The 24,008-nt window shown below is 38.9% G+C and overlaps 2 protein-coding genes and 1 non-coding gene across 3 annotated transcripts; all 3 read right to left on the bottom strand.

Moving 5' to 3' along the window:
* Nucleotides 1–315: 315 nt before the first annotated feature.
* LOC106396007 (zinc finger protein GIS-like) lies at nt 316–7,249 on the bottom strand. Its single transcript, XM_048759515.1, has one exon. It carries the CDS (start codon nt 3,832–3,834, stop codon nt 3,115–3,117), a length of 720 nt encoding a protein of 239 aa, XP_048615472.1. The 5' UTR covers nt 3,835–7,249; the 3' UTR covers nt 316–3,114.
* Nucleotides 7,250–9,775: 2,526 nt separating this feature from the next.
* Nucleotides 9,776–11,993, bottom strand: LOC106432094. Its single transcript, XM_013872931.1, has 3 exons — nt 11,121–11,993; nt 10,518–11,021; nt 9,776–10,405 (listed from the first exon to the last, which is right to left on the bottom strand). The coding sequence occupies exons 1-3, from the start codon at nt 11,991–11,993 to the stop codon at nt 9,776–9,778; spliced, it is 2,007 nt and encodes a 668-aa protein (XP_013728385.1).
* Nucleotides 11,994–19,613: 7,620 nt separating this feature from the next.
* On the bottom strand, nt 19,614–19,720 carry LOC125589456. Its single transcript, XR_007325644.1, has one exon. It is a non-coding gene; the product is annotated as a small nucleolar RNA R71 (small nucleolar RNA).
* Between the last annotated feature and the right edge of the window lie 4,288 nt (nt 19,721–24,008).

Consider the following 24,008-nt stretch of genomic DNA (forward strand, 5'->3'; position numbering starts at 1 on the left):
AGATGTCACGAGTTGTTGTTGTTTGTTGTGCTTATCTTGTAACTTGTCTTGTAGTTGTCACGAGAGTGGAGACTGTTAATGTTTTGTATTCAAACTCACGGACACATGTTGTTGTTTATTTGTTGTTCTAGTCTCATATCTCTCAATCTCATTTACTACACAATAGTCTCATCTCTCTCCATTCATCTCGCTCAATCTCATCTCTCTCCTTTCATCTCTCAACCTCATCTCGCTCAATCTCTCATCTCTCTCCTTTCATCTCTCGCACATCTCTCTCCTTTCATCTCTCAATCTCATTTTCTCATCTCTCTAAAACAATCTCATTTTCTATTTTCTCCATATTTTCTAAACAATCTCATTTTCTCATCTCTCTACAATCTCATCTCCATATTTTCTAAAATAATATCATTTTCTATTCTCTACATATTTTGTAAAACAATTCTATTGACGAAGCTTTCGATCAGTATTTTGATCAAGCTTTCGATCAGTATTTGTATCAAACTTTCGAGAATCTGGTTACTGAGCAAGAAGATGAAAGGAGGACAAGGAAAAAACGAGTGTTTATTGAAAGAAATCGTGAAGAAGGCCATATGCGATTATGGAATGATTATTTCAGTGATAGTCCAACATATCCTTAAAATCTTTTTCGACGACGGTTTAGAATGAACAAGCCATTTTCATGAGTATTGTTGATCGACTCTCCAATGAAGTTCCTTTCTTTCGACAAAAAAGAGACGGTCTCGGAAGGCTTGGTCTCTCCACATTTCAAAAGTGCACGGCGGCTATTCGTGTGATGGCATATGGTTCTTCTTTTGATGCGGTCGACGAATACCTCAGGCTCGGTGCAACCACTGCTCGGTTATGTGTGGAAAATTTTGTGGAAGCAATAATAAATTTGTTCGGCGACGAGTACCTAAGAAGACCAACACCGGCTGATCTTCAACGTCTACTTCATATTGGAGAGCTTCGTGGATTTTCCGGGTTGATAGGAAGCATCGATTGTATGCATTGAGAGTGGAAGAATTGTCCCACCGCTTGGAAAGGGCAATATTCTCGTGGTTCGGGAAAACCCACTATCGTTTTAAAGGAGGTTGCTTCATATGATCTCTGGATATGTCATGCATTTTTTGGACCTCCAGGTACCTTAAATGATATTAATGTACTTGATCGCTCACCTGTTTTTGATGACATAATAAATGTTCAAGCCCCGCAAGTGAATTTTTCGGTCAACCGAAGAGAGTACCATTTGGCTTACTATCTCACCGATGGTATTTATCCAAAATGAGCAAATTTTATCCAATCTATTCTGATTCCACAAGGGCCAAAAGCCGTTTTATTTGCGCAACGTCAAGAAGCTGTCTGAAAAGATGTCGAGCGTGCTTTCGGAGTTTTGCAAGCTCGATTTGCCATTGTTAAAAATCCAGCACTTTCTTAGGATAAAGTCAAGATTGGGAAGATTATGAGAGCATGTATCATACTCCATAACATGATAGTAGAAGATGAACGAGATGCATACACTCAATATGATGTTTCAGATTTCCAACAAGGAGAAGGCATCGGAAGTTCACATGTCGATTTCACGTATTCTACAGATATCCCTACAAATATCGCCAATCAGATGGGTGTTCGAACTAGAATTCGTGACAGACAAGCGCATCAACAACTGAAAGGTGATTTGGTTGAGCATATTTGGCGTAAATTTGGACGTGATAAAGACAACAACAGAGCTTCGATGCCTCATTTCAATTATTATCGTTTGTTTTAGTAATATTTGTTTGTATGTTTGTATTTTAGGAACTCTCCTCTAAAATGTTATGTTTGATTTTGTTTTGTTTAATAAATAAATTTAATCTTTGTTTAAAATTTTATGTTTAAAAATAAATTTAATATTTTTTTTAATTTTTAAAGACCTTAATTAAGAGACTACCAATAAATCACTTAAATTATGTGTCCCTTACCAAAGTCCCTTATCTTAATTTTAATAGTTTAAAAATTACTAAGAACCACTTAGGAAGGGATCTTGGATTTTAGCAATAAACATGCTCTAAGGTTTCTCTCATGTTTTTTTGGTCGTAGAAACCATTTTAGGTCATTGCCATTGTCTGATATCTTGTAGTGCATATATAGATATGCCGTAAATCAAAATATGTCCTTTTGAATGCAGCAAGACGGACCCCTTCAGGTTGGCATCTGTTAAGTGGAGTCTACGGTATGTGAATCACAAATTCACAACTTCTCGAGTTCCTTTTGTTTGCCAAAAAGAAGATTAAGAGAAGAAAAGCAAAACACAAAAGTAGAAAGCTTGAGGAATTTTTCTTTGCTTTAGCTTCTTGTTTATGTTTTTTTACTCGAAAGTGCAAAGGTAAGAGAATAGTAACATAGTGTTTCAAAGAAAAAAGAGAATAGTAACATATATCAGGGACAGATGAGAAAGCCCTATCACAAACTCTACATTTGTACATGTTCTGTGATGGACCACTTCACTCTCTTTGTCTCTCTCTACACATTTGTCTTGTCCATTGTCTTCACGTACCCATACGCAATTAATCATCAGTTACGCATCTTGAGTTTTTTTTTCGTTTTGTTAAAATCTTGAGTTTCCATTTTTTTTACCAGGGCATGGAGAATTTTTGTCAAGTCCAGGGCATGGAGATGAGTCCATTGTACATAAAGAACTTTGTGTTCATTAACATTCTATGATCCTATTGTTGAAAGTTTATGTTTGCTGAGTGATATTAGTTGAATATTTATTAGTATGACTGACCATTTCTCTGAATTTCACCCGAAACAATAATGTTTGATGCTGAAACTTCAAAGCCAATAATTGTGGTGGACACGTGAAACGATAGTTTCTTCTCTCATTTACGCACGTTTGGAAAAAATATAATTGTTTTTTATTTAATATTATCATCGATGAAGTTAAGAACATTATCAACTCTTAGCCCAATAAATTACGTAAACATGAGATCTACACATCGTGCCTTTTCTCATTCACAAATCTAAACACCATGTTGGTTTTTATTTCCCTAAGTTACACAACAATCTTAAATCTTACTAACGGAACTAGTTAAAAGATGAGTAAAATGGACATTTAGTTTGTCTTCCTTCGTAACGTTAAAGATGAAGATCGAGACTCACATTATCTTTTACACTGGGGCTCAAACCGTGCCCGTATGAGGACATGCGGTTCTGAGCGGAAGAGCCACCCACATGTAACGGTGGATGCGGTTGAGAACCGGCCAAAAACAATGAAGTCGAGTTATTATAAGAGTCATGATGACTAGTAAACGCTGCCTCTGACGAGGGCGGTACACGCCACAGTCCAAATGGACTCCCATTGATCGGTCGTGTGACATAGGAGGATGACGTGCCGAAAGTGTGTCCAGCACCATAGAACCTAGCGGCAGGTAATGACCCGCTGCTCCAGGATGGGTAGTGATTGTAACCGTAGAGATTAGCGTCGGGATGATGAAAGTAAGAGGAAGCACTGCGTTTGGCGAGCTGACGTTCTCGTTTGTGAGCGTTTTGGTGACCACCTAGGGCTTGTGAAGTAGGGAAGTTTCTAAAACAATAGCGACACTCGAATCTTCTGTTGTTGTTTATGCTATTGTCCTTACCGTTTTCTTCGGTTTGGTTTTCTTCATCTTTTTCTTTATCTTCTTTGTTGTTGGTCTCGGAGTGGTCTTCACCGAAGTAATCTCCGCCGGTGAAATATTTGCCGAATAGACGAATGGGTTTAGATTTGGAGGGAGGACGACGGAAGAATGGAAGTTGAGAGAAAGATTCAACGTTCATGAAATCTTGTGTTTCTCTTTTTCCATCTAGTTCGTCCATAGAGAGAGCTAGAAGAGAGAGGGATAATGCGTGATATTGAGTTGTGAGGATGACTGTCCCAGAGAGTGTATATATATATGAAATTGATAAGGTGTTAACACAAATATTTATAAATCCCCGACCGCCCACAGCTAATGGGCTACCCACGTCCGCTCTCTCGGCCCGTGGACTCCATTCCGTTTCAACTGGTGCGTAAATTTTCCAAGGCTCGAAATTGATGTTAGGAGTTTTCAATGCTCTTAATCAAATGTTGTAGTATAAAAGATTGTCGAACCAATCCTAGGTGATTTTAAAGCAAATGAAATGCAAGTTCATGCTTAAGCTAAGTGCAATCCGGTTTTAAAGATGGTATGAACTAAGAATTAATAAGCTAATGCAATAAAATAATGATCTTTCTTTCTCAATATGAAACAAGAGGACGGGCTAGGCATTTGATCTTGGGTGATGTAGATCCAATCTAAGGGTGGCAAGCTATCAATCAAACACTTTCCTTATGCCTAGATACTAAGCTAAACAAGCTCTATCTCTAGATGAATATTCTTTTGCTAAAGCAACTCAAGCATCAAATTTCTTAGGTTGAATGTTACTAAAGCAAACATGGAGAACAAGTCTAATATCAATCTTACCTCCTTTAGCAACTAATCTCTTAGGTAAAGCAAGCTAAAAGCATTGAAGAGTTGGTTAAGGCAATTCATCATACACCTTGTGGGCAAGAAATGCCTAGAGATCTATTTTAGTATGATCATGACGAAAATAACATTGAAAACCCTCAACAAGCAAGAAAACAAGTAGATCTAACACTAAACATCCTAGATCTTCTCTAATCACCCTTAATCACCCTAGCCAATGAATCCAAGATTAGTCTACTCACTAATAGACATGAATAACCCCAAAACCATAGATGATTCAATGTTAAACATGATTAGAGAGCAAGATAATCACACAAACACAAAGAATATAGATGGAAAATGATTCAAGATCCAAATTTTCTTTAAAGAGATTTATGTGTTCTTTTTTGGGAAAAGAAGATTCGTCCCAACTTGGGAATTACAAGAGTATTTATATGGTCTTTGGAAAACCTAATGGTTTCCATAGATAAGTCTAAAATGCACTTTAAAAATGTTGATTTTCGGCCAAGGTAAAGACGCGACCCGGGTAGATACCATGGTCGCAACCCGCGTCGGCCAACCCGCGTCAGCTCCTTGTCCAGCTTCCTGGGAGGCCGCTCGGGTAAGCTAACCCACGTCCATCTACCCGCGTCGGCCCTCTCGTCCAGCTTCCTCTTCTCGCGCCCGGGTAAGGGAACCCGAGTTTGTCCAACCCGCGTCAGGGTTGATATGCCTCTAGTAAATCGATAATAACTCCTCCAATACAGCTCCAAATGACTTGAAACCACTTCCATTAGAAAGATAACTCAATTTCACACGTCACCCCAAAACATGAGCTTCAAAAATATATCTTTAAGGTCTCCATCCATGTTCATCTTTCACCCTTTTGCACCACAAATGTCTCTAAACACCTCCAAGAAATCCATAGCACACTCCAGCCCCTAATAAAGACCCATGTATGCAAAATGGACCCTAAAGATGCCTAATTCCTAATCTACATGATCATTATGTACAAGAAATGATGGTTAAAACCATGTAAATATGCAAGATATCAGAAATCATTGTTTACTGACCCTGCAATCACCACCCAAACTTTCCCCGTGTTTTGGCCTCACTCACACGGTATCGCGAATCATCCTGATAGGTCGCCCATCCTTCCACTACTCCAGCTCAAGCATGTTTAACTCTGGAGTTCTATACGGATGTGTGACGGAAAAGGTAAGTCAACTTTGGTGACAGAGGTAGCCAAATCAATTCTCTTAAGCTTTTCCATATATCACAGCTCGGGATGTTACAATTCACCCCCTCTCAAAGAACGCAACGTCCTCGTTGCGCCCTATGACAGGTCTCAAGACGCCTCTCAGGTCAGAACTGAGATGACTAACAAGCTCTGATATCACTTATAAAGCCCCGATAGCGAATCTAACAAACTACAAGTTACTATGCAATCTAACAATAACAACTACTCGACCTCAATTCGATTTAATCAAACACAAACCATACAATCAGAAACGACATTCATATCATCACAACAAATAAGAGAGAGAAAAAAAATCAGAAACGACATTCATATCATTCATACAATCAGAAACGACATTCATATCATCACAACAAATAAGAGAGGAAAAAAAAATCAGAAACGCCATTCATACAATCAGAAACGACATTCATATCATCGACAATAACAAGGACATCCTCTATAACTCATAACGAAAAAAAAGCCACTAGCCTCAGAACAGACGAACTACAACAGACGCCAGTCATATCATCAGCGAATCTAACAAACATCAAGTTAACATGCAATTTGACAATAACAACTACTGGACCTCAAGTTAACATGCAATCTATGCGGAGTTCGTAGATCGACAATAACAAGGACATCCTCTATATTTCATAACGGAAAAAAATTAAACTCATAACAGTGGAGGAACACATACCGTTTAGATTGGAAACGACAAAGAAGTTTGGATGAGAGAATAGATCGGTTTCGAGTGAGCGAACGGAGAGGTTTCGCCGTCGAGAGAGATATCACCGGACATGCTGTCGAGAAGTTTCTTCGTCGCCGTCGCCATCGAGAGAGAATCGGGTGAAGGAGAAAACTGATTTGGAGACCGCTACGCGACTTTTCCCTACACGACCTCCGCACCCAATCGCATGCTGCCAGGTGGAAGTAAGGACCATGTCGAAAACACCTTAATTAAGGTCCATGTTGCTATTTCCGTCTTTTTGATTAAAATTTCGGTCCAATTTACCTAAAGATTCAGTTAAGGCCCGGCGATAATGTTGCTCTTAGTATTAAAGAAAAATAAAAAAAAAGAAATGAAATTTAGAGAGAGAATGGACAAAAGTTTTTAGTTATGAAGTATTAAAATGACATATGTCATTCAAAAGGATAATTAACTAGTTTAAAGAAAATAAAACATAAATAAATAATATAATACTAATATTCTTTTTTAAAATTATTGGAGGTGTTCTTAAAAACTTTTCTCCTTCTCTCTTCTAATTTTTTCTTAAATGCTAAGAACTCCTCCTAACTAGTTTTCACCGTAAAATACTAGTTCAGGCCTTTTCTCAAATTTCCTTTTTTGAAGATGTATGTATAAATGTAGACAATATGTACAACAAATTAAATAACTAAATTTTCCATTCATTTCCCAACAAACACAACTTGTAAAAATATTTGATCCGTCTGGTTCCTATGTTATCTACTTTTGTTTGTTATTAATTTTTCACATGTGGCTCTCTCCAAATGTTGGGACATCATAAGACTGAATAGTAAATTCAAAATTCACTTAGATTTTTCAATATTTGAACATTAAAATAAAAGGTACTGATTTTTAACCAAATAACTAGCTAGTCATTATTAGTTTTATACCAATTTATTTCAATATGGATTCAAATTTTGATCAATTATTTCTTTAGATAATTTAGTCATATTTATGATTAGTTTAGTTCTGTTTTTACAACCACTTTTGACGTAGATAAAATTATTTGGGTCTTCAAATCAGGTTTTCTTTCTAGATATAAGCCATTCAGTTTTTTTTTCCATACTGTACATCGATCCTTGATTAATTCAACTAACAACATATAAACATTCAAATTAATATAATTGGGAGAAGCAATATTATATAGCACGATCAAGAATTAATAAATTAAAGATAACATTTATGAAGAATAAAAAGATAATGGTGGATTTATCATATTAGGTTAATAATTACCAACGTACGTTAGGTGAAAACTCTTTGATCACATAAGAGCATGTACATCAAAGGTATACGAAGGGTTCATGGGATAAGTTCACACGTTTGACAAGAAAAAAAAATATTAAAATAACTTTTCTCTCATGAACCTGGTTCTCCTGAACTCTCTACGGTGAACTTTTTTTGTGGTGAGTTCATCACTGTTTTGTGGGTTCCACGACATGTGGTGACCCACAATTGATCTGATTTTTTTTTTTAAATTAAATAGAAAAAAGTTTTTAATAATAAAAAATTGAAAACTTGAACCCCAAATGGGGGTTATTGATGTTCATGCTCATGTACGTACACAGGATGTTACTATTATTAGATCTAAGAGGGAAATAATTAGTTTTCTCTCAAGGACTAGCTATTACTTCTTTCACCTATCTATCGCTCTCATGCAAACGATGTTCTGTAGAGAGTACTTAAAGACATAAAGAGTAGTGGTCCATACATGCTGATCATTCAACGTTGCTAATCAACTTGTCGATGTCATCAACAGGGCCGTGCAAACTAGAAGCAAGAAAAAACAAATTGGCCCCATAAGCAAATTAAGAGACTAAGAGCATTATTATCGGTGAAACCCTTTTTTGGGTTTCTATTTTTTTTTTTTTTTTTTTTTTTGGTTTCGGCTGATTAAAAAAAAAAAAAATTAAAAAATGAACCAATCGCGGACCGCCACGTGTCGGTGGGGCCCGCTAACAGTTGACAAAACCCACCACGATCGTTTCTTCATTCAGACTTTTTGCAACCGGTTTTCCACTTTTGTGGGACCCAAAATCTTTAAAAACTCCCTTTGGAACCTGCAATAATGGTGCTCTAAATGAATCTAACAGATTGAAATTATTAGATTAACAAAACTCTACCAATGTAATCGTAGATGATGTTGAAGAAACAAAAGACTTTGTCGCTTTGTTAATTGAGAGTTAAGAAAATAATTAGAACACACTCGATTTTTTTTGTCAACAACGGAAAACAATCTATTAGGTTTTGGTAGCTGGTTCTATTTTTCTTTTTAGGTATTTATATAGTTATTGCTGATTATTAACCAATTTCCTTTTTATTTATTTTTCTTTTTTAATAAGCGCAGTTAGTTTTTCTTTATTTTCGTTTATCAAAAAGTATTAATTTAAATAAAACAAAACATCAAACTAGGCATTTTAACCCAGAGCGTTTGGAGTAGGCTAACTAACCGTTGCTTACACCATCTGAGCTACTTAATTATTTTGAAAATTGGCCCCAAGATCAATTTTAAACTTGTTGGCCCTCAAGCACATGCTTGATTAGCCTATATCGAGGCACGGCCCTGGTCATCAATAAAGTTGAATGTATATAGTCATCGTCATGTAATCAAATATAAGAACTATGTAAATTAACCATCAAAGTGTTTTCGCGACACTTCTAGACAAATTTAAACTAATGTTTTTTTATACTCCGTCGAGAGTATAGGTTAGACTAAGCTCCAACTAACTGGTGAGAGTATAGGTTAGACTAAGCTCCAACTGGTGACTTTTAGTAAACAAGGAATAAATAAAAAATAACGTATGAGAATAAAATAGTAGGAATGAAAAATAAAATTATTCTTTTTCAAATTTAATAAAGAATAATTTTGCTTTTTTTATTTTATTTACAATTAAAAGAGAAGAAATGAAAAAAAAAATCTTGTAAATGGTAATTATTTTTAGAAATGATAAAGAATTGAATATTTTTTTCTCGTACTTTGGTCACCATTCAAAACCTTAAAGTTTTAGTCTTGAAATTTTAGTATTATCAAACTAAAATCTCCTCAAAAGCAAATTTAAAGACATTACATCATATATAATCTCAATTTGCAGTTTTAAAGATTTTTCGTAATAATCTAGAAGATGGATGGATAGCTTTGAGTTTTTTTTTTTTTTTTTTGACTACTAGCTTTGAGTTTTTACAGAGAGGGAAATACAGCAACTTTACAAACCAAACAAATCACACAAAATATTGGTGGACCCATTGAATGAAGGTAAACACTTCGTGCCCATAAAAGCCCACAAAGTCTCTCTGAAACCCTAAGGTTACCTTTTTTTTAATCAAAATAGTACTTGATTAAGCAAATGGAAGTTACTCTGTTACGAGAACAGAGAAGTGTAGAGAATACAGAGCAGTCTTAGCAATAGAGTCAGCAACAGAGTTCGCTAAACGCGGAATAAAACAAAAGGAGATAGATTCAAAAGAGCGAGCCAAGATTTTTATATCATGGAGAACGCCTTTCAAGCTAACATCTTGTCCCTGAGACTTCAAGAGCAGGATGAGAGACTTTGAGTCCGAGTAGACACGAAGACTACTGACATGTGATGAGATAGCTGCCGTTAATGCAGCTTTAACCGCCAGAGCCTCAGCCATAAGAGCCGAGGGCACAAAACGCCGGTGAGAGGAAGATGTTTCTGCGCATACATCCAAGGAATCTCGGAGTTGCCAGCCCATACCACAGTTACCTGTTGAAGAGTCCCAAGCTGCATCTGAGAAAGAAGACCATGTATAAGAGTTAGCAGTTGGGAGAGAACCGTATGGGACCACATAATGTGGTAGAGAAGGCTTTTCGACATAAGTCTGAGCAGCCTTCCAAGCTCTAGCATCTTGGATCGCTTTCAACACTGAGCATTCTTCCGAGAAACTCTTATCCTCAAATAAGAGTTTGTTCCGATTAGTCCAAAGACCCCAAAGAACCCACAGATACAGTGGGGGTGCTTCCTAACCCTGTTGGAGGAAGTGAGATCATTCTTCTACAATGTAGAAGCAGTTGGGCGATCGATTCGATGTTGGTGTGTGATGGTTTGTGGAGACATGGAAGCAAATCCCAAACCTTCACAGCGAAAGGGCATTGGAGTAAGATATGTAACCCAGTTTCCTGAGCCCCACAACGTCGACAGACCGGAGATACCGAGAGGCCACAAGCTTCCAGCAAAGATCCAACCGGCAGAGCCTTGCAATTTGATTTCCAAAGGAAGTGTTTAATCTTCGGGGAGGTCTCAACCTGCCATACACACTTTTTCCAATCAAACTCCTTGTCCTTCACATTGCCATTGAAGAGTTTTGCAATCGCATAGCCTGATCTTGTCGAGTAGATTCCATTGGCGTTTGGTAGCCAGACTCTCTCGTCCTCCAACTGAAAAGAGCTAGGAATTAGCTTGCGGATATCCTCCTCATACTGAGGTAGGGTCTCTTGTATAGCAGCAACATTCCAGTCTTTCGAGGTAGGGTCTATTAGCTTTGACACACTCCAGAACTGATTCTCGTTAGTTGGAGGCCCGATTGGGGATATAGGCTCAGATGTAGATAACCATGGTTCAGTCCATATGCTTACTTCCTGTCCCGACCCCAGAGCCCATCCTAGTCCTTTTAGTAACAGGCCTCTCCCCAGCAGGACGCCTCTCCATCAATGAGAGATGCTGTTAGTGGCCGGTACTTCAAGGAAAGGGGTCCTCATGCAGTACTTCCCGATCACAATCCTTGCGAGAAGAGAGTTGGGGTCCTTAAGGATCCTCCAAGATATTTTTGCAAGCGTCGCATCATTGAATTGTGCTATCTCTCTAAACCCAAGACCCCCCGCGTTTTTTGGTTTTGGGAGGTTACTACAAGAAACCCAACACATCTTTTTGATCTCAGGGGAGAGATCCCACAAAAATCTCGTAAGGACGGATTGGAGCTGCTTGACGAGCGATAAGGGCAACTTGAAACAAGACATGGAGTAGGTAGGCATTGCAGCCAGGACCGCCTTCAATAGTACCATTTTGCCCGCCCCTGAAAGGAACCTACTAGTCCAGCTTTGTGCCTTCTGTCGCATACGATCAACTAGGGCTGCGAAGATATTGCGTTTCTTTCTCCCGAAGTGTTCCGGCAGCCCTAGGTATTTGCCTATGCCTCCCTCATTCTCTATATGGAACAGCTCGCGGATGCGTCGTTTGTCTTCTCCCAGGGTTTTTGCTCCAAAGGTTATAGATGATTTTTCAAGGTTGATGCATTGTCCCGAGGCGCCTTCATATTTCTTGAGGATCGAAAGAAGGGCAGTGCAGCTCCTAGAGTCTGTCCTATGGAAGAACATAGTATCGTCCGCAAAAAGCAAGTGGTTGATCGCTGGGCTATTACGGGAGACTTTTATACCGACCACCTCCCCTTGTGACTGCGCTTTCTTGCAAAGCCCCGATAGAACTTCCGTACAAAGGATGAAGAGGTACGGGGACAAGGGGTCGCCCTGACGGATCCCACGGGTAGGTACTACTCGACCCTGAGCTGCGCCATTTATGAGGTACGAGTAAGCTACTGAGGAGACACATTTCATTATCCAAGAGATCCATATATCATGGAAACCAAACTGTGCAAGGACGTTTCGTAGGAAGCCCCACTCGATGCGATCATATGCTTGCTCATATCCGCCTTAATCGCCATACTACATCAGACTGTTGCTCATGAGTGCTGTAGATAGTGGAGAATTTCATGTGTGATCAAAACGTTATCCGCTATTGAACGTCCCTTAACAAAAGCGGACTGATGGTCGGATATCAGACTCGGCAGGAACTGCTGCAATCGACGGGTAAGGAGCTTTGCAACAATCTTATAATGGGTGTTGCATAGAGCGATTGGCCGGTACTCCGTCACTTTCCTCGGGCCTACAATTTTTGGGATCAACCTCACATGGGTTTCATTTTGCCGGGGGTCCAGCGATCCTGTCGCAAAGAAAGCTAGGATGTCTTTTGTGATGTCCTCGCCAATGATGTCCCAAAAGGAATGGTAAAAACTTGCCGAGAACCCGTCCAGTCCCGGAGCTTTATCGGGATGAATAGAGAACAAGGCTTCCTTTACTTCTAGTGGGGTAGGAGGAGCAATCAATGTTTGATTCATCTCTGTGGTTACCTTGGAGGAGATCCCTTCCTGAACCACCTGAGAGGAGTCCGACATTTGGGACGTAAATAACCAAGTATAGTACTCAGTCATAGTCTGAACAATCTCCTCCTCCTTATAAACCGCATTGCCTTCGCCATCTTCCAGCACTGAAAACTATTCAGAGCTCTTCTTCCTTGTGTAGATGCATGAAAGAAAGTCGTATTACGGTCACTGCTGTGGAGCCATTGGATACGGCTCCGTTGTCGCCAGTAGATCTCCTCTTCTTTGTAGGCAGCTTCGAGGGAAGCTGTGATTGTAGCGATAGTGAGTGTATCGGTGTGGAGCAAGAAAGGGCCGCCTCCAGCTCCTCTTGGGCCTTTCTGATCGCGATGTTACTATTAATATTCTGCTCCCGAGTCCACTGTATGATGCAATGGCGAACACGGTTGATCTTCGAAGTAACATCCTCGGCTGACGCGCTACTCTAGTGGTCACCAACGATTTGACGGATCTCCAGCTTGTCTTTGAGACGTCTATCAAAATGGAACAAGCCCCGTTTCTTTTTGCAGGTCACATCAAAGTGGATAACTATAGGTCGATGATCAGAACCTTCAAACCTAAGATACTCACAGCGACCTGTCGGAAAACGCTCAAACCAAGCGCAGTTTGCCATCGCTCTATCCAGTCTTGACTGGATGAAGTGATTGTATCTCGTTCCTCTCCAAGAAAGCTGGTTCCCGGAGTGTTGGAGGTCCCATAGTCCCATCTGAGAGACGAGACTTCTAAACGATAAGACGATAAGAAAGATCCCTCCCAGCGAGCAGGACCTCCCACCTTTTCGGAGTTATCTAAGAGATCATTAAAATCTCCCGTGATCAACCACGATTCATCCCTTCTGGTAACTTTTGACGGTTCGCGGCAAGGGGAGCTCCATAAATGAAGGATACAAAACAAAAGGATCATTGTGCCTCAATACGAGTATCAATGATATTTGCAGAGGAGAAAGAGAATTTCAACCTGAATATCATCCCTAAGGTTACCTTTTCTTTGTCATTAAAGTCATATATAGTCATATGCTTCAAAGATGAATTGGCTTTTGGAAAAGGGACCATTAATCTCTCACTTTCTCACCTTCATCTCCTCTTTTTCTTCCATGCAGCTCCTCCACTACTCTTCTATCCACATATATATCGATCTTTACGTTTTAATACAGCATCTGTTCCTTTTTAGTTTGTTTATAAAAAGCAACAAGAAATATGTGTTTATTTTGTTAGATTTGAGATTAAGGTTAATTTTTACTCTTATGCAAAAAACACTGTATATGTATCATAATCTTATTTTTCTAGACACGTTTATATTATATCTTAGAGTGTTTATAGGATGGACCTGTACGTTCATCACTAAAACAATAACCAATAAAAAAACTGCCAAGTCATATTTCTTTTATAGAAAAAAATAAAAATAATCAAAAAATAATATTAATTGCCAAAAAAAAAAAATTATCGTTGCAAAACTCAAAAGCCTAAACACTATACCCAAAAAATTAAACACTATATCTTAGAGTTATGGATTTAGGATTTTGGGTTTTAAGTTTAGAGTTTAAGTTTCATGGTTTAGAGTTTAGTGTCTTGGTAACGGTATTTAAGATTTATGGTTTAAAGTTTTGTTGACGGTGTTAACAACGTCAAATTTTTTTTTGGCAATTAATACTATAATCTGGTTATTTATTATTATTATTTTCATAAATAGAATATGACTTGGTTATTTTTATTGGCTATTATTTAGTGGTGAACCTAGACAGAGGGTGAATCTAAGAAAAAAATTATATTTTATAAGTTGTTCCCTGTATCAATTACAGTACATCTAATCATTAATACATAACAATTCTTCATCTACATGGAAGATAAAATTAAAGACAGATTTCGAGGGACAAGCATATCTTGCATCATCCATGACGTGTAACCTCACAATCTATAATATACATCAACTTATGGTAAAATTTATATCTAAAAGTCCCAGATTATTGGCAGATAAGATTATTATACAACAAATGCAATCAAAGTTAAAGAATACATGAACCCACGTGTCTCTTTCGTGGTTATATATACTCCAGATTCTAACTCTATAGTATGTTTGACAAAAAAAAAAAAAACTAATAGTATTTTCATTTTTGAAACAGGAAAAGTCTATAGTATATAAACAATTACTGTCAATAAAAATATTAGTTTTGTAAGACTATTTTTGAAACTTAGACGACCCTAATATACGGCATACTTTCAGAGCCGTTACTGAAATTTTAAAGACTAGAAGCAAAAGCAAAAAAATTGGCTGCTTTTAGAAAAAAATTACAAAAACATAAAAAGATAAAATGATCCAAAGGGTACTCGAACTATGGTGGCTAGTATATACACCTGTTTTCAAAAGTAAGATTTTCTAGAGTATTCACGCTTATACGCTTATTAAGAATTTAATAAATGTTTATAATTTAATTTATTTTTTACTTATTATACACTTTCCAATAACTTTCCACCAATAAAATTTAATCAATTCAAATATTCTCAATTAATGTTTTTCAAAAGTAAAAAAAAAGTACCTTAACAATATAGAAAATCTATCTTTATGGAACAAGAAAAAAATCTAAAAAATCTTACTTTCGAGAATGGAAAGAGTATATTTTATAAAAAGAACTTTGCCACTAAACTAAATGAAACTTTTGGAAATGTTGGCCGAAATATTTATATAAAATAATAGGCTGGAAGCAAGTGCTTCCTTTGCTTACCCTAAGAGCATGTTTATTATAGGTCTCTTAGGTTGAGTCTCTTAGCGTAATATAAGATACGATCTCTTAGCTTTTAACTAAAAAGCTAAGAGACGTCTCTTAAATAAGAGATATAAGACCTGTCCAATAGGGATTCTTCCCATTGGGGTTCTTAATATATGTATTATGTATATATATGTATATATATATATTATATATGTGTAAATAATTGTGGGGTCTACAATTATTGTGGAAGCCCATAAATAAGAGTTCTTAGGGATTCTTAAAACCCTCTTTTAAGAACCCTTATTTATGGGGTTCCACAAAAATTGTGGACCCCACAATTACTTATATATACACATACATATATACATATATACATATATATATATATATATATATATATATATATATATATATATATATATATATATATATATACATAACACATAGATTAAGAACCCCAACGGGAAGAATTCCCGTTGGAGGTGCTCTAATAGACGTCTCTTAGCTTTTTAGTTAAAAGCTAAGAGCATGTATCTTATATTACGCTAAAAGATCTAATCTAAGAAATCTGCAATAAACATGCTCTAAGTGCCGGCTCTGCATACTTTTATAGCTAAACAAGACATATCACCTTTTTCTGAAAGGAAAGAACAAGACCATAACTTTATCACTATTTTGGGAGAAAATCAACCAAAACAAAACCATTCTTAAAACCTTAAGACTTTCAGATCTCTAGCTTTTTAAATAATTTTATAGAAATTTATAATTAATGACTTTGATTTTATGTGAATCTTTTATTAATGGACCACTCACTACAAGAAATATGGGTTTGATAGCAGTAGAGGATAGCGTTTTTTGTCTTTCTGCTATGGTTGACATACCCTTTAGTTTTAGATAGCGTTTATATATTTGGAAACCCTATGAAAAGATGATATATTTAAAAACGCTATGATATCATATTTTTAATAGCACAAAATTAAAAACGCTATGTTTGTCTTTTTAAATCACTAAACCCTAAACGAATTTTTAAACCCTAAAATCTAAACACAAACTTTAAACTCTAATATTCTAACATTAAATCTTAAATTTAACTTAAAATATTAAATATAAAATTAAAGTTATTTCTTTTTAAAAATTAATTGCAAATATCAATACCCTAAACCTTTAACCATATACTCAACCTCTATTCTAAACTCATAACTTTAAATTTAAACTCTAAATAAAAAAATAATTAAACTTAAATCTAATTCTTAAAATAAATTCAAATTTGGTTTCAAACTTTAGCTTAAAATCTTAAATCAATACTCCAAACTTTTAACCCTCAAACCCTATATATATATATATATATATATATATATCATACTTCAAATTAATCATATACCCTAAACTCTAACTAAAATATTAAAACTCTTCCTTTTCAAAAAAAATAATATTAAAACTCTAATATTTTATATTATTTAACTTTAAATTGCATATTGCTTATAAAAGTAAAATCTAATCATCTTATTAATCATAGTTATTTTGCTGAGTTTGTTAATCTTAATTTTATTTGACTTAAATTGCTTGTAGAAAGTGAAATATAACCATTTTGTAATCTTATATCATTAGTTTTATAAAATCAATACATAAATTTTAAATTTATATTTTTAAAAGTTTAGTCACAAATCTTAATCCCACAATTATAATAATAACTAGATTATCAACTACAAAATAAAAATAACAATTAAATATACCAAACATTAAAGAAATAGAGTACAACAAAGAAAAAAAAAACAAAGAGAAAAAACCTTGACCAATAGGAGGAGCCAATTCAGAATGGTGAAGATAACTATAATATTAATCACAACCGTTGATAGACCTTAAATCTAACGGATATTATTATTCTTTTTTTCTCATTATCTCTTTATTCTTTTTGTTTCTCACGACTCACGACCTTTGCGATTCCTCATAGATCTTAAACTAAATTATCAATCTTCCCACAATCCTCCGCAATCTCATCTCTTCATCTCTCATAACCTCTGGTCCTCTGCAATCTTCTTCTTTCTGGTGAAGCTCGTCACCTCCTCCTTTTGAAACCATCACTGGTCACCACCAATGCCGTCCGACACCACCACCACCACCACTCGTCACCACCATCGCCATCCGACAACATAGACCTCTCTCTCTCTCTCTCTCTCTCTCTCTCTCTCTCTCTCTCTCTCTCTCTGATTTTGTTTTGATTTTTTGGTACAGGAAGGTGGGTCGTGAGCAGAGTTGGTGGTTGTCGTGAGCTTGATGACAGGGGAGGTACGACGTCGTTGCTAGCGGCCTCTTCTCACCAGAGAGTGAAGACAAAGGAGATACCGCGTGATGCGCCGGATGATGATGACAAGACGTGATGTGGCGGTATGACGATGGCGTGATGTGGCGGTTTAGATTTATATTTAGGTTTTTCTGCTTTGGTTTAGTGTTTTTCTTACTTCTGTGTAGTTTGTTTTTGATATATGGTGTTTTTCACATCATTGTATAGGTGTTTTCGTATTGATTCGAGTCCTTAATCCGTGTCAGTTTAGTCCTTTTTGATCTTTTTCAGGTCTGGAGTTGGTAGAAGAATGAAGAGAGGGTGCTTGAAGAGAAGTTGTCCTTTTGGAGCATTTTGCGGAGAACACTCAAGCAGAACAAGCAGACGGAGTGATCCCGAGGTTGTTCCTGACAAATAAGGAAGCTTCTATTCTCGGAAATTAAGGCCCTGTTGCCCTAATATCTTTTCTACCTATTGGCGCCTCCATAAAAGACGCCACCTATCCTATTTTTTATTTTCTACGCTAGTTTTTACAAGAGAACTATTACCTTTTGCGATCTGCAACTTGTAAGGGAGAAGAATCCATTCTCGCATAGAGAAGACCATCTGAACCCTTTGTTTACTACTCTTATTATTATGCAGTTTCATTCAGAATCTATGTCTTTGATTGCTTGCACCATGATCGAGTAGTGATCTAGCTCGCCTAGGGTTTTTAGGGTGTTGAAATATGAGCTAAACATAGATAAGCTATTCTTGATTATTCTTCATTCATACTATCCTTAAGGCTTCCATTAATCTGATCATTTGATGTTAGATCCTAAGTTTATCGCCTAGCTAACCGCCTAGGAGATAGCTTGACATGTATTGAATGAGCTTAGTATCCCTAATCAACGAAAGTAGATATTAGGGTAGTAAGTGAACTGATCGGGCCTGATCTCTAAGGCTTGCAGTTGTTCTCATCTCAACGACAGTTAGATGATGGGATCGACCAGCAAAGAGACCACCACCACGACAGTGGGGTGTTCCAGCTGAGTGATCCGAGTTCTAGAAAGCACTGCATCGCGCTTGAATAATTGTTTGGCTCTCGCTCAACACCCAATGAAATACCCTAGGCTAGCTTCTTGTTAAATTGAATCAAACTCTAGTTTACTTGTTTTCCGCGTCACCAATCGAATTGAAAACCATTTTCTTCTTAGCTTGATATTGAAATTTATAAGAGTAAAGTGTAGACTGGTCCTCTGGATTGAATCTAAAGTACTATAATCACAACTGTTAACTTGGCAGTAGCAAAGATTCATATTTAGTGTATCAAGTTTTGGCGCCGTTACGACGGGGACCAGATTTTTTTTACCTCTTCTTTTCGGTTTCATTTTAAGTCTAAGATATCTAACTCGCCTCTTTTTATTTGTCACAGCTAATGATCCAGGTGCATGACCAGTAGACATACTCGGAGCAACGCACAAGGACCATTGCATCAGCTCACCAACGAAGAACTAGCGAGATTAGAACATCAGAACCGTCAACTGCCTAGACCTACAAGCACCAACATGGGCGATCATCAGGATGATCTTACTGCTGCGTTTGCACTCATGCAACAACAGATGCAGCAGATGCAACAAACTATCCAAGCGAACGCTGCAAACCAACGTAATGCACCGGAGGAAGCTGATCAGATTGGCCAAAGGAATCTCTTGCGTAATCTACCTGCTACGCGATCCGCCATCAACCCTCCACCTTGCGCTAGGCAAGACTTTGAGATCAAGCCCGCCTTGATAGGTCTGGTGCAGAGGAAGATCTTCAATGGACTTCCTGCAGAAATTCCGATGGACCACATTGAAAACTTTGAGAAGATGTATGGGTTCACTAAGGCGAATGGAGTACCACCAGATTACATCAAGTGTACCATGTTCCCTTTCTCTCTCGATGGGAAGGCTGCTCGCTGGTTAGATTCCCTACCCACTGGATCGCTCACCACATGGGAACAAGTCAGATCCTCTTTCTTGAGCCATTTCTACACGAAGTCAAAGACAGCAGCTCTGAGACAGAAGATCGCCACCTTTAAACAGCTGGTAGATGAGCCGTTCTGCGACGCTTGGGAGCGATTCAACGTCTACCGCAGGGAGTGCCCACATCACGGTTTTGAAAAAGACTATCTACTCGGAGTGTTCTACGATGGAGTAGGTTGGGAGTACAGGAATGCTTTAAACTCAGCCAGTAATGGAAATTTCATGACCCAATCCACTCAAGGCGCTTTCGCGCTGATTGAGAACATGGCCTCAAGCTCAGCTGACAGCAACCGAGAGACTGACCGCACCCAAAAGGTGAACAGCATCGACAATAGCAAAATAGATGAGCTCTCTGCCAAGGTCGATCAACTGATAAAGATTAATCAGAACCATGTCTTCATCATGGAAGAATCCCCTCAGGATAAAGGAACCACATACACTACATCAGAAGCAGACCAGGCGACTGAGGACAATCATGAGGTTAGCTATGTGAATGGACAAGGATGGCAGTACAAGAACTATCACCCGAACCCTAACGTGAGGAACAACCCCCACCTGTTCAACAACCCTAAACCCGATGGTAACGCAGAAAATGCTCAAGGCAATCAGGTTCAGAACAGTGGCTACCAACGGGGGTATGGAAATCAAGGAAGAACATTTGTCCTCAGCCCAGCTCAGAATACTCAGTTCCACAACCAGAAACAACCGACTAACCAGCAGCCTGGACAGCCTGCTCAAACTGCTCCACAAGACGAGATGAAGAGTCTTGCCAATATGATGAGCCAGCTGCTCCAAGGACAGCAGATCCAGGGAAAAGCACTGAATCAGGTCACAAACGACATCAATACCCGAATGAATCACATGTTCAATGACCTGAGTGCCAAATATGATAATGTCTCGAGCCATATGAGGCAAATGGATATTCAGATTGCTCAGACTGCTGAGAGTGTGAAGAGACAGCTGAGAGTGTGAAGAGACAGCAAGGCACTCTTCCTGGAAAAACAGATAAAAATCCCAAGGAGTGCAATGCAGTCGCGCTTAGGAGTGGGAAGCAGTTAACTGATCTGGCACCCAAGAGATTCACAACAGCTGAAAAAGGGAAGCAGAAAGAGTCAGAACAACCACCAGTAACCGCACCAACAAGCGAGGAAGAAGCAGGGTTTCCTGCTAAACATACTCCAACCACTACAGAGCAGCCTACTGTGGTTGTTCGCCCAGCTGCAGAACCTGTACCCACCCGTGACTATGTGCCTAAGGTTCCGTACCCTGTTCCTGCTAAGGCCACACGCAAGGACAAGGAGGAGATGAAATGTAGGAAGATGCTGGAAGACTTAACAGTCAGACTCCCTCTCATGAGTGCAATCCAGATGATGCCATCCATGAGTAGCTTTGTGAAAGGACTTATTTCTGGAAAGATAACCGATGACAGTGAGTTCATGGTGGTCTCAAAAGAGTGCAGCGCTGTTCTCCAGAACAAAAGGATCAAGAAACTGGGTGACCCTGGAAAATTTGTCCTATCCATCCAAATAGGGAGAACAGTCTTCTCATGTTCGCTAGTCGATCTGGGATCGAGCATCAACCTCATGCCATACTCTGTGGCTAAGCGCCTTGGATTCACGGATTTCAAACCTACCAGGATGTCCCTAGTGTTTGCTGATCGCTCAGTGAAATCTCCGGTCGGAATTATCGAGGATATCCAAGTTCTTGTTGGGAACACGCTTGTCCCTGCCGATTTCGTTGTTTTGGAACTAGAGGAAGAGTCAAAGGATCCTCTGATCCTAGGCAGACCATTCCTATGCACTGTCGGAGCTATCATAGATGTCAGACAAGGAAAAATCGACCTCCACCTAGGAGACATTGTGATGAGGTTCGAGATGAATCAGATGCTCAAGAAACCTATGCTGGATGGACAAACCTTCACTGTCCAAGAGGAGGGTGATCCGCTGGAACCAAGTGATCAGATGATTGAGGAGATCCTTACAGATGATCCGCTGGAACTAGCCTTGACTAGAGCTGAAGCAGAACAGAATGTCCAGAACATCGACGCTGATGGGTACGCTAAGATGATGGACTCCGCCAGAATCATGGAAAGATTAGTGGCATATCTCAGTCTGGGGGAGAACAATGCCTCAGACTCGTCGAGCTCGCCTGTTCCACCAAGTCGGAACAATGACCCGTGGAGTGAATCCGAAGCTCCAAAAGTCGAGCTCAAAACACTCCCTAAGGGGCTCAGGTACGCATTTCTTGGACCAAATTCTACATACCCAGTAATCGTGAATGCTGACCTGAACAATGCTGAAACTGCTCTTCTCCTATGCGAACTTAGGAAATATCGAAAGGCATTAGGATATTCTCTAGCTGATATACCTGGCATTTCACCTGATCTGTGCATGCATAGAATACACCTAGAAGATGAATCAATGACTTCTGTAGAACATCAGAGGAGGTTAAACCCAAATCTGAAAGATGTTGTTAAGAAAGAGATAATGAAACTTTTAGAAGCCGGTGTAATCTATGCGATCTCTGATAGTAAGTGGGTTAGTCATGTTCATGTAGTGCCTAAGAAAGGAGGGATCATTGTTATAACAAATGAAAAGAATGAACTAATCCCTACTAGAACAGTAACTGGTCATCGCATGTGCATTGATTTCCGTAAATTGAATGCTGCGACCCGCAAGGATCACTTTCCACTCCCCTTCATTGATCAAATGCTTGAAAGATTGGCTAACCACCCTTACTATTGCTTTTTAGATGGCTATTCAGGTTTTTTTCAGATTCCCATCCACCCAGACGATCAGGAAAAGACGACGTTCACATGTACTTACGGAACATACGCCTACAGGAGGATGCCTTTTGGGCTGTGCAATGCTCCAGCGACCTTTCAACACTGCATGATGTCAATTTTCACTGATCTAATTGAAGACATAATGGAGGTTTTCATGGACGATATCAGCGTCTATGGAACCTCCTTTAGTGTCTGTTTGTCAAACTTGTGTAGGGTTCTGAAGCGATGCGAGGAGAAGCATCTCGTTCTTAATTGGGAAAAATGCCATTTCATGGTCAGAGATGAGATTGTTCTAGGACATAAGATTTCAGAAAAGGGCATCGAAGTGGACAAGGCAAAGATCGATATCATGATGAGTCTGCAGCCACCAACTTCAGTGAGGGGAATAAAGAGCTTTTTGGGACATGCTGGTTTTTACAGAAGATTCATCCAGGACTTCTCGAGAATCGCAAGACCGCTCACTAGACTGCTCTGCAAGGAAACAAAGTTTGACTTCGACAGCGAGTGCTTAGCTTCATTTCACACGATCAAGGGAGCTCTAGTCAGTGCACCGGTTGTCCAACCCCCAGACTGGGACCTCCCTTTCGAGATCATGACAGACGCGAGTGACTTTGCAGTAGGAGCAGTGCTTGGCCAGCGGAAGGATAAGAAGCTCCATGTGATCTACTACGCGAGTAAGACATTGGATGAAGCTCAATGTAGGTATGCTACAACGGAGAAGGAACTCCTGGCCATCGTCTATGCTTTTGAGAAGTTTCGATCATATCTAGTTGGGTCTAAGGTGATAGTCCACACGGATCATGCAGCTCTCAAGTACCTGCTCACAAAAAAAGATGCCAAACCGCGGCTCCTGAGATGGATTCTCCTCCTTCAAGAATTTGACCTGGAAATAAGAGACAAGAAGGGGGTAGAAAATGGAGTAGCGGACCACCTTTCCAGAATGAAAATAAACGATGATACTGTGATTGACGAAGAGCAACCAGTGGAACACGTAAGTGCGATTGGTCTTTGCTATTCAGAACAACCAATGCGCATGGAAATGGCTTGTTCTTCACAACCAGAGCAGTTTGTCGCAGCAATCCAGAAGCAACATCCTGATCTACCGTGGTTTGCTGAGATTGCAAATTTCTTAGCCGCTGAAAAAGAGCCTCAGAAGTTCACAGGGAACGAGAAGAGAAAATTCTTAAGAGAGGCAAGGCACTACTTTTGGGATGAGCCTTACCTATACCGACAATGCAAGGATGGGATCTTCAGACGATGCGTTCCAGAGGCTGAAATTCCAGGTATCCTACACCACTGCCACAGATCTTCCTACGCTGGACACTTCGCCACATTCAAAACAGTCTCCAAAATTCTCCAAGCGGGATTCTGGTGGCCAACAATGTTCAGAGATGCTCACACCTTCATATCCAGATGCAATGCATGCCAGCGAATGGGCAGTATCAGCAAAAGGAATGAGATGCCTCAGAATTACATATTGGAAGTTGAGGTGTTCGACTGCTGGGGAATAGATTTTATGGGACCTTTCCCACCTTCTCACAAGAACGAGTACATCCTGGTTGCAGTCGACTATGTCTCCAAGTGGGTAGAAGCGATTGCTAGTCCAACCAATGACGCACGAGTTGTAACCAAGATGT

Source organism: Brassica napus, chromosome C6 (genome assembly GCF_020379485.1).
Source record: "Brassica napus cultivar Da-Ae chromosome C6, Da-Ae, whole genome shotgun sequence".
NCBI lineage: Eukaryota > Viridiplantae > Streptophyta > Magnoliopsida > Brassicales > Brassicaceae > Brassica > Brassica napus.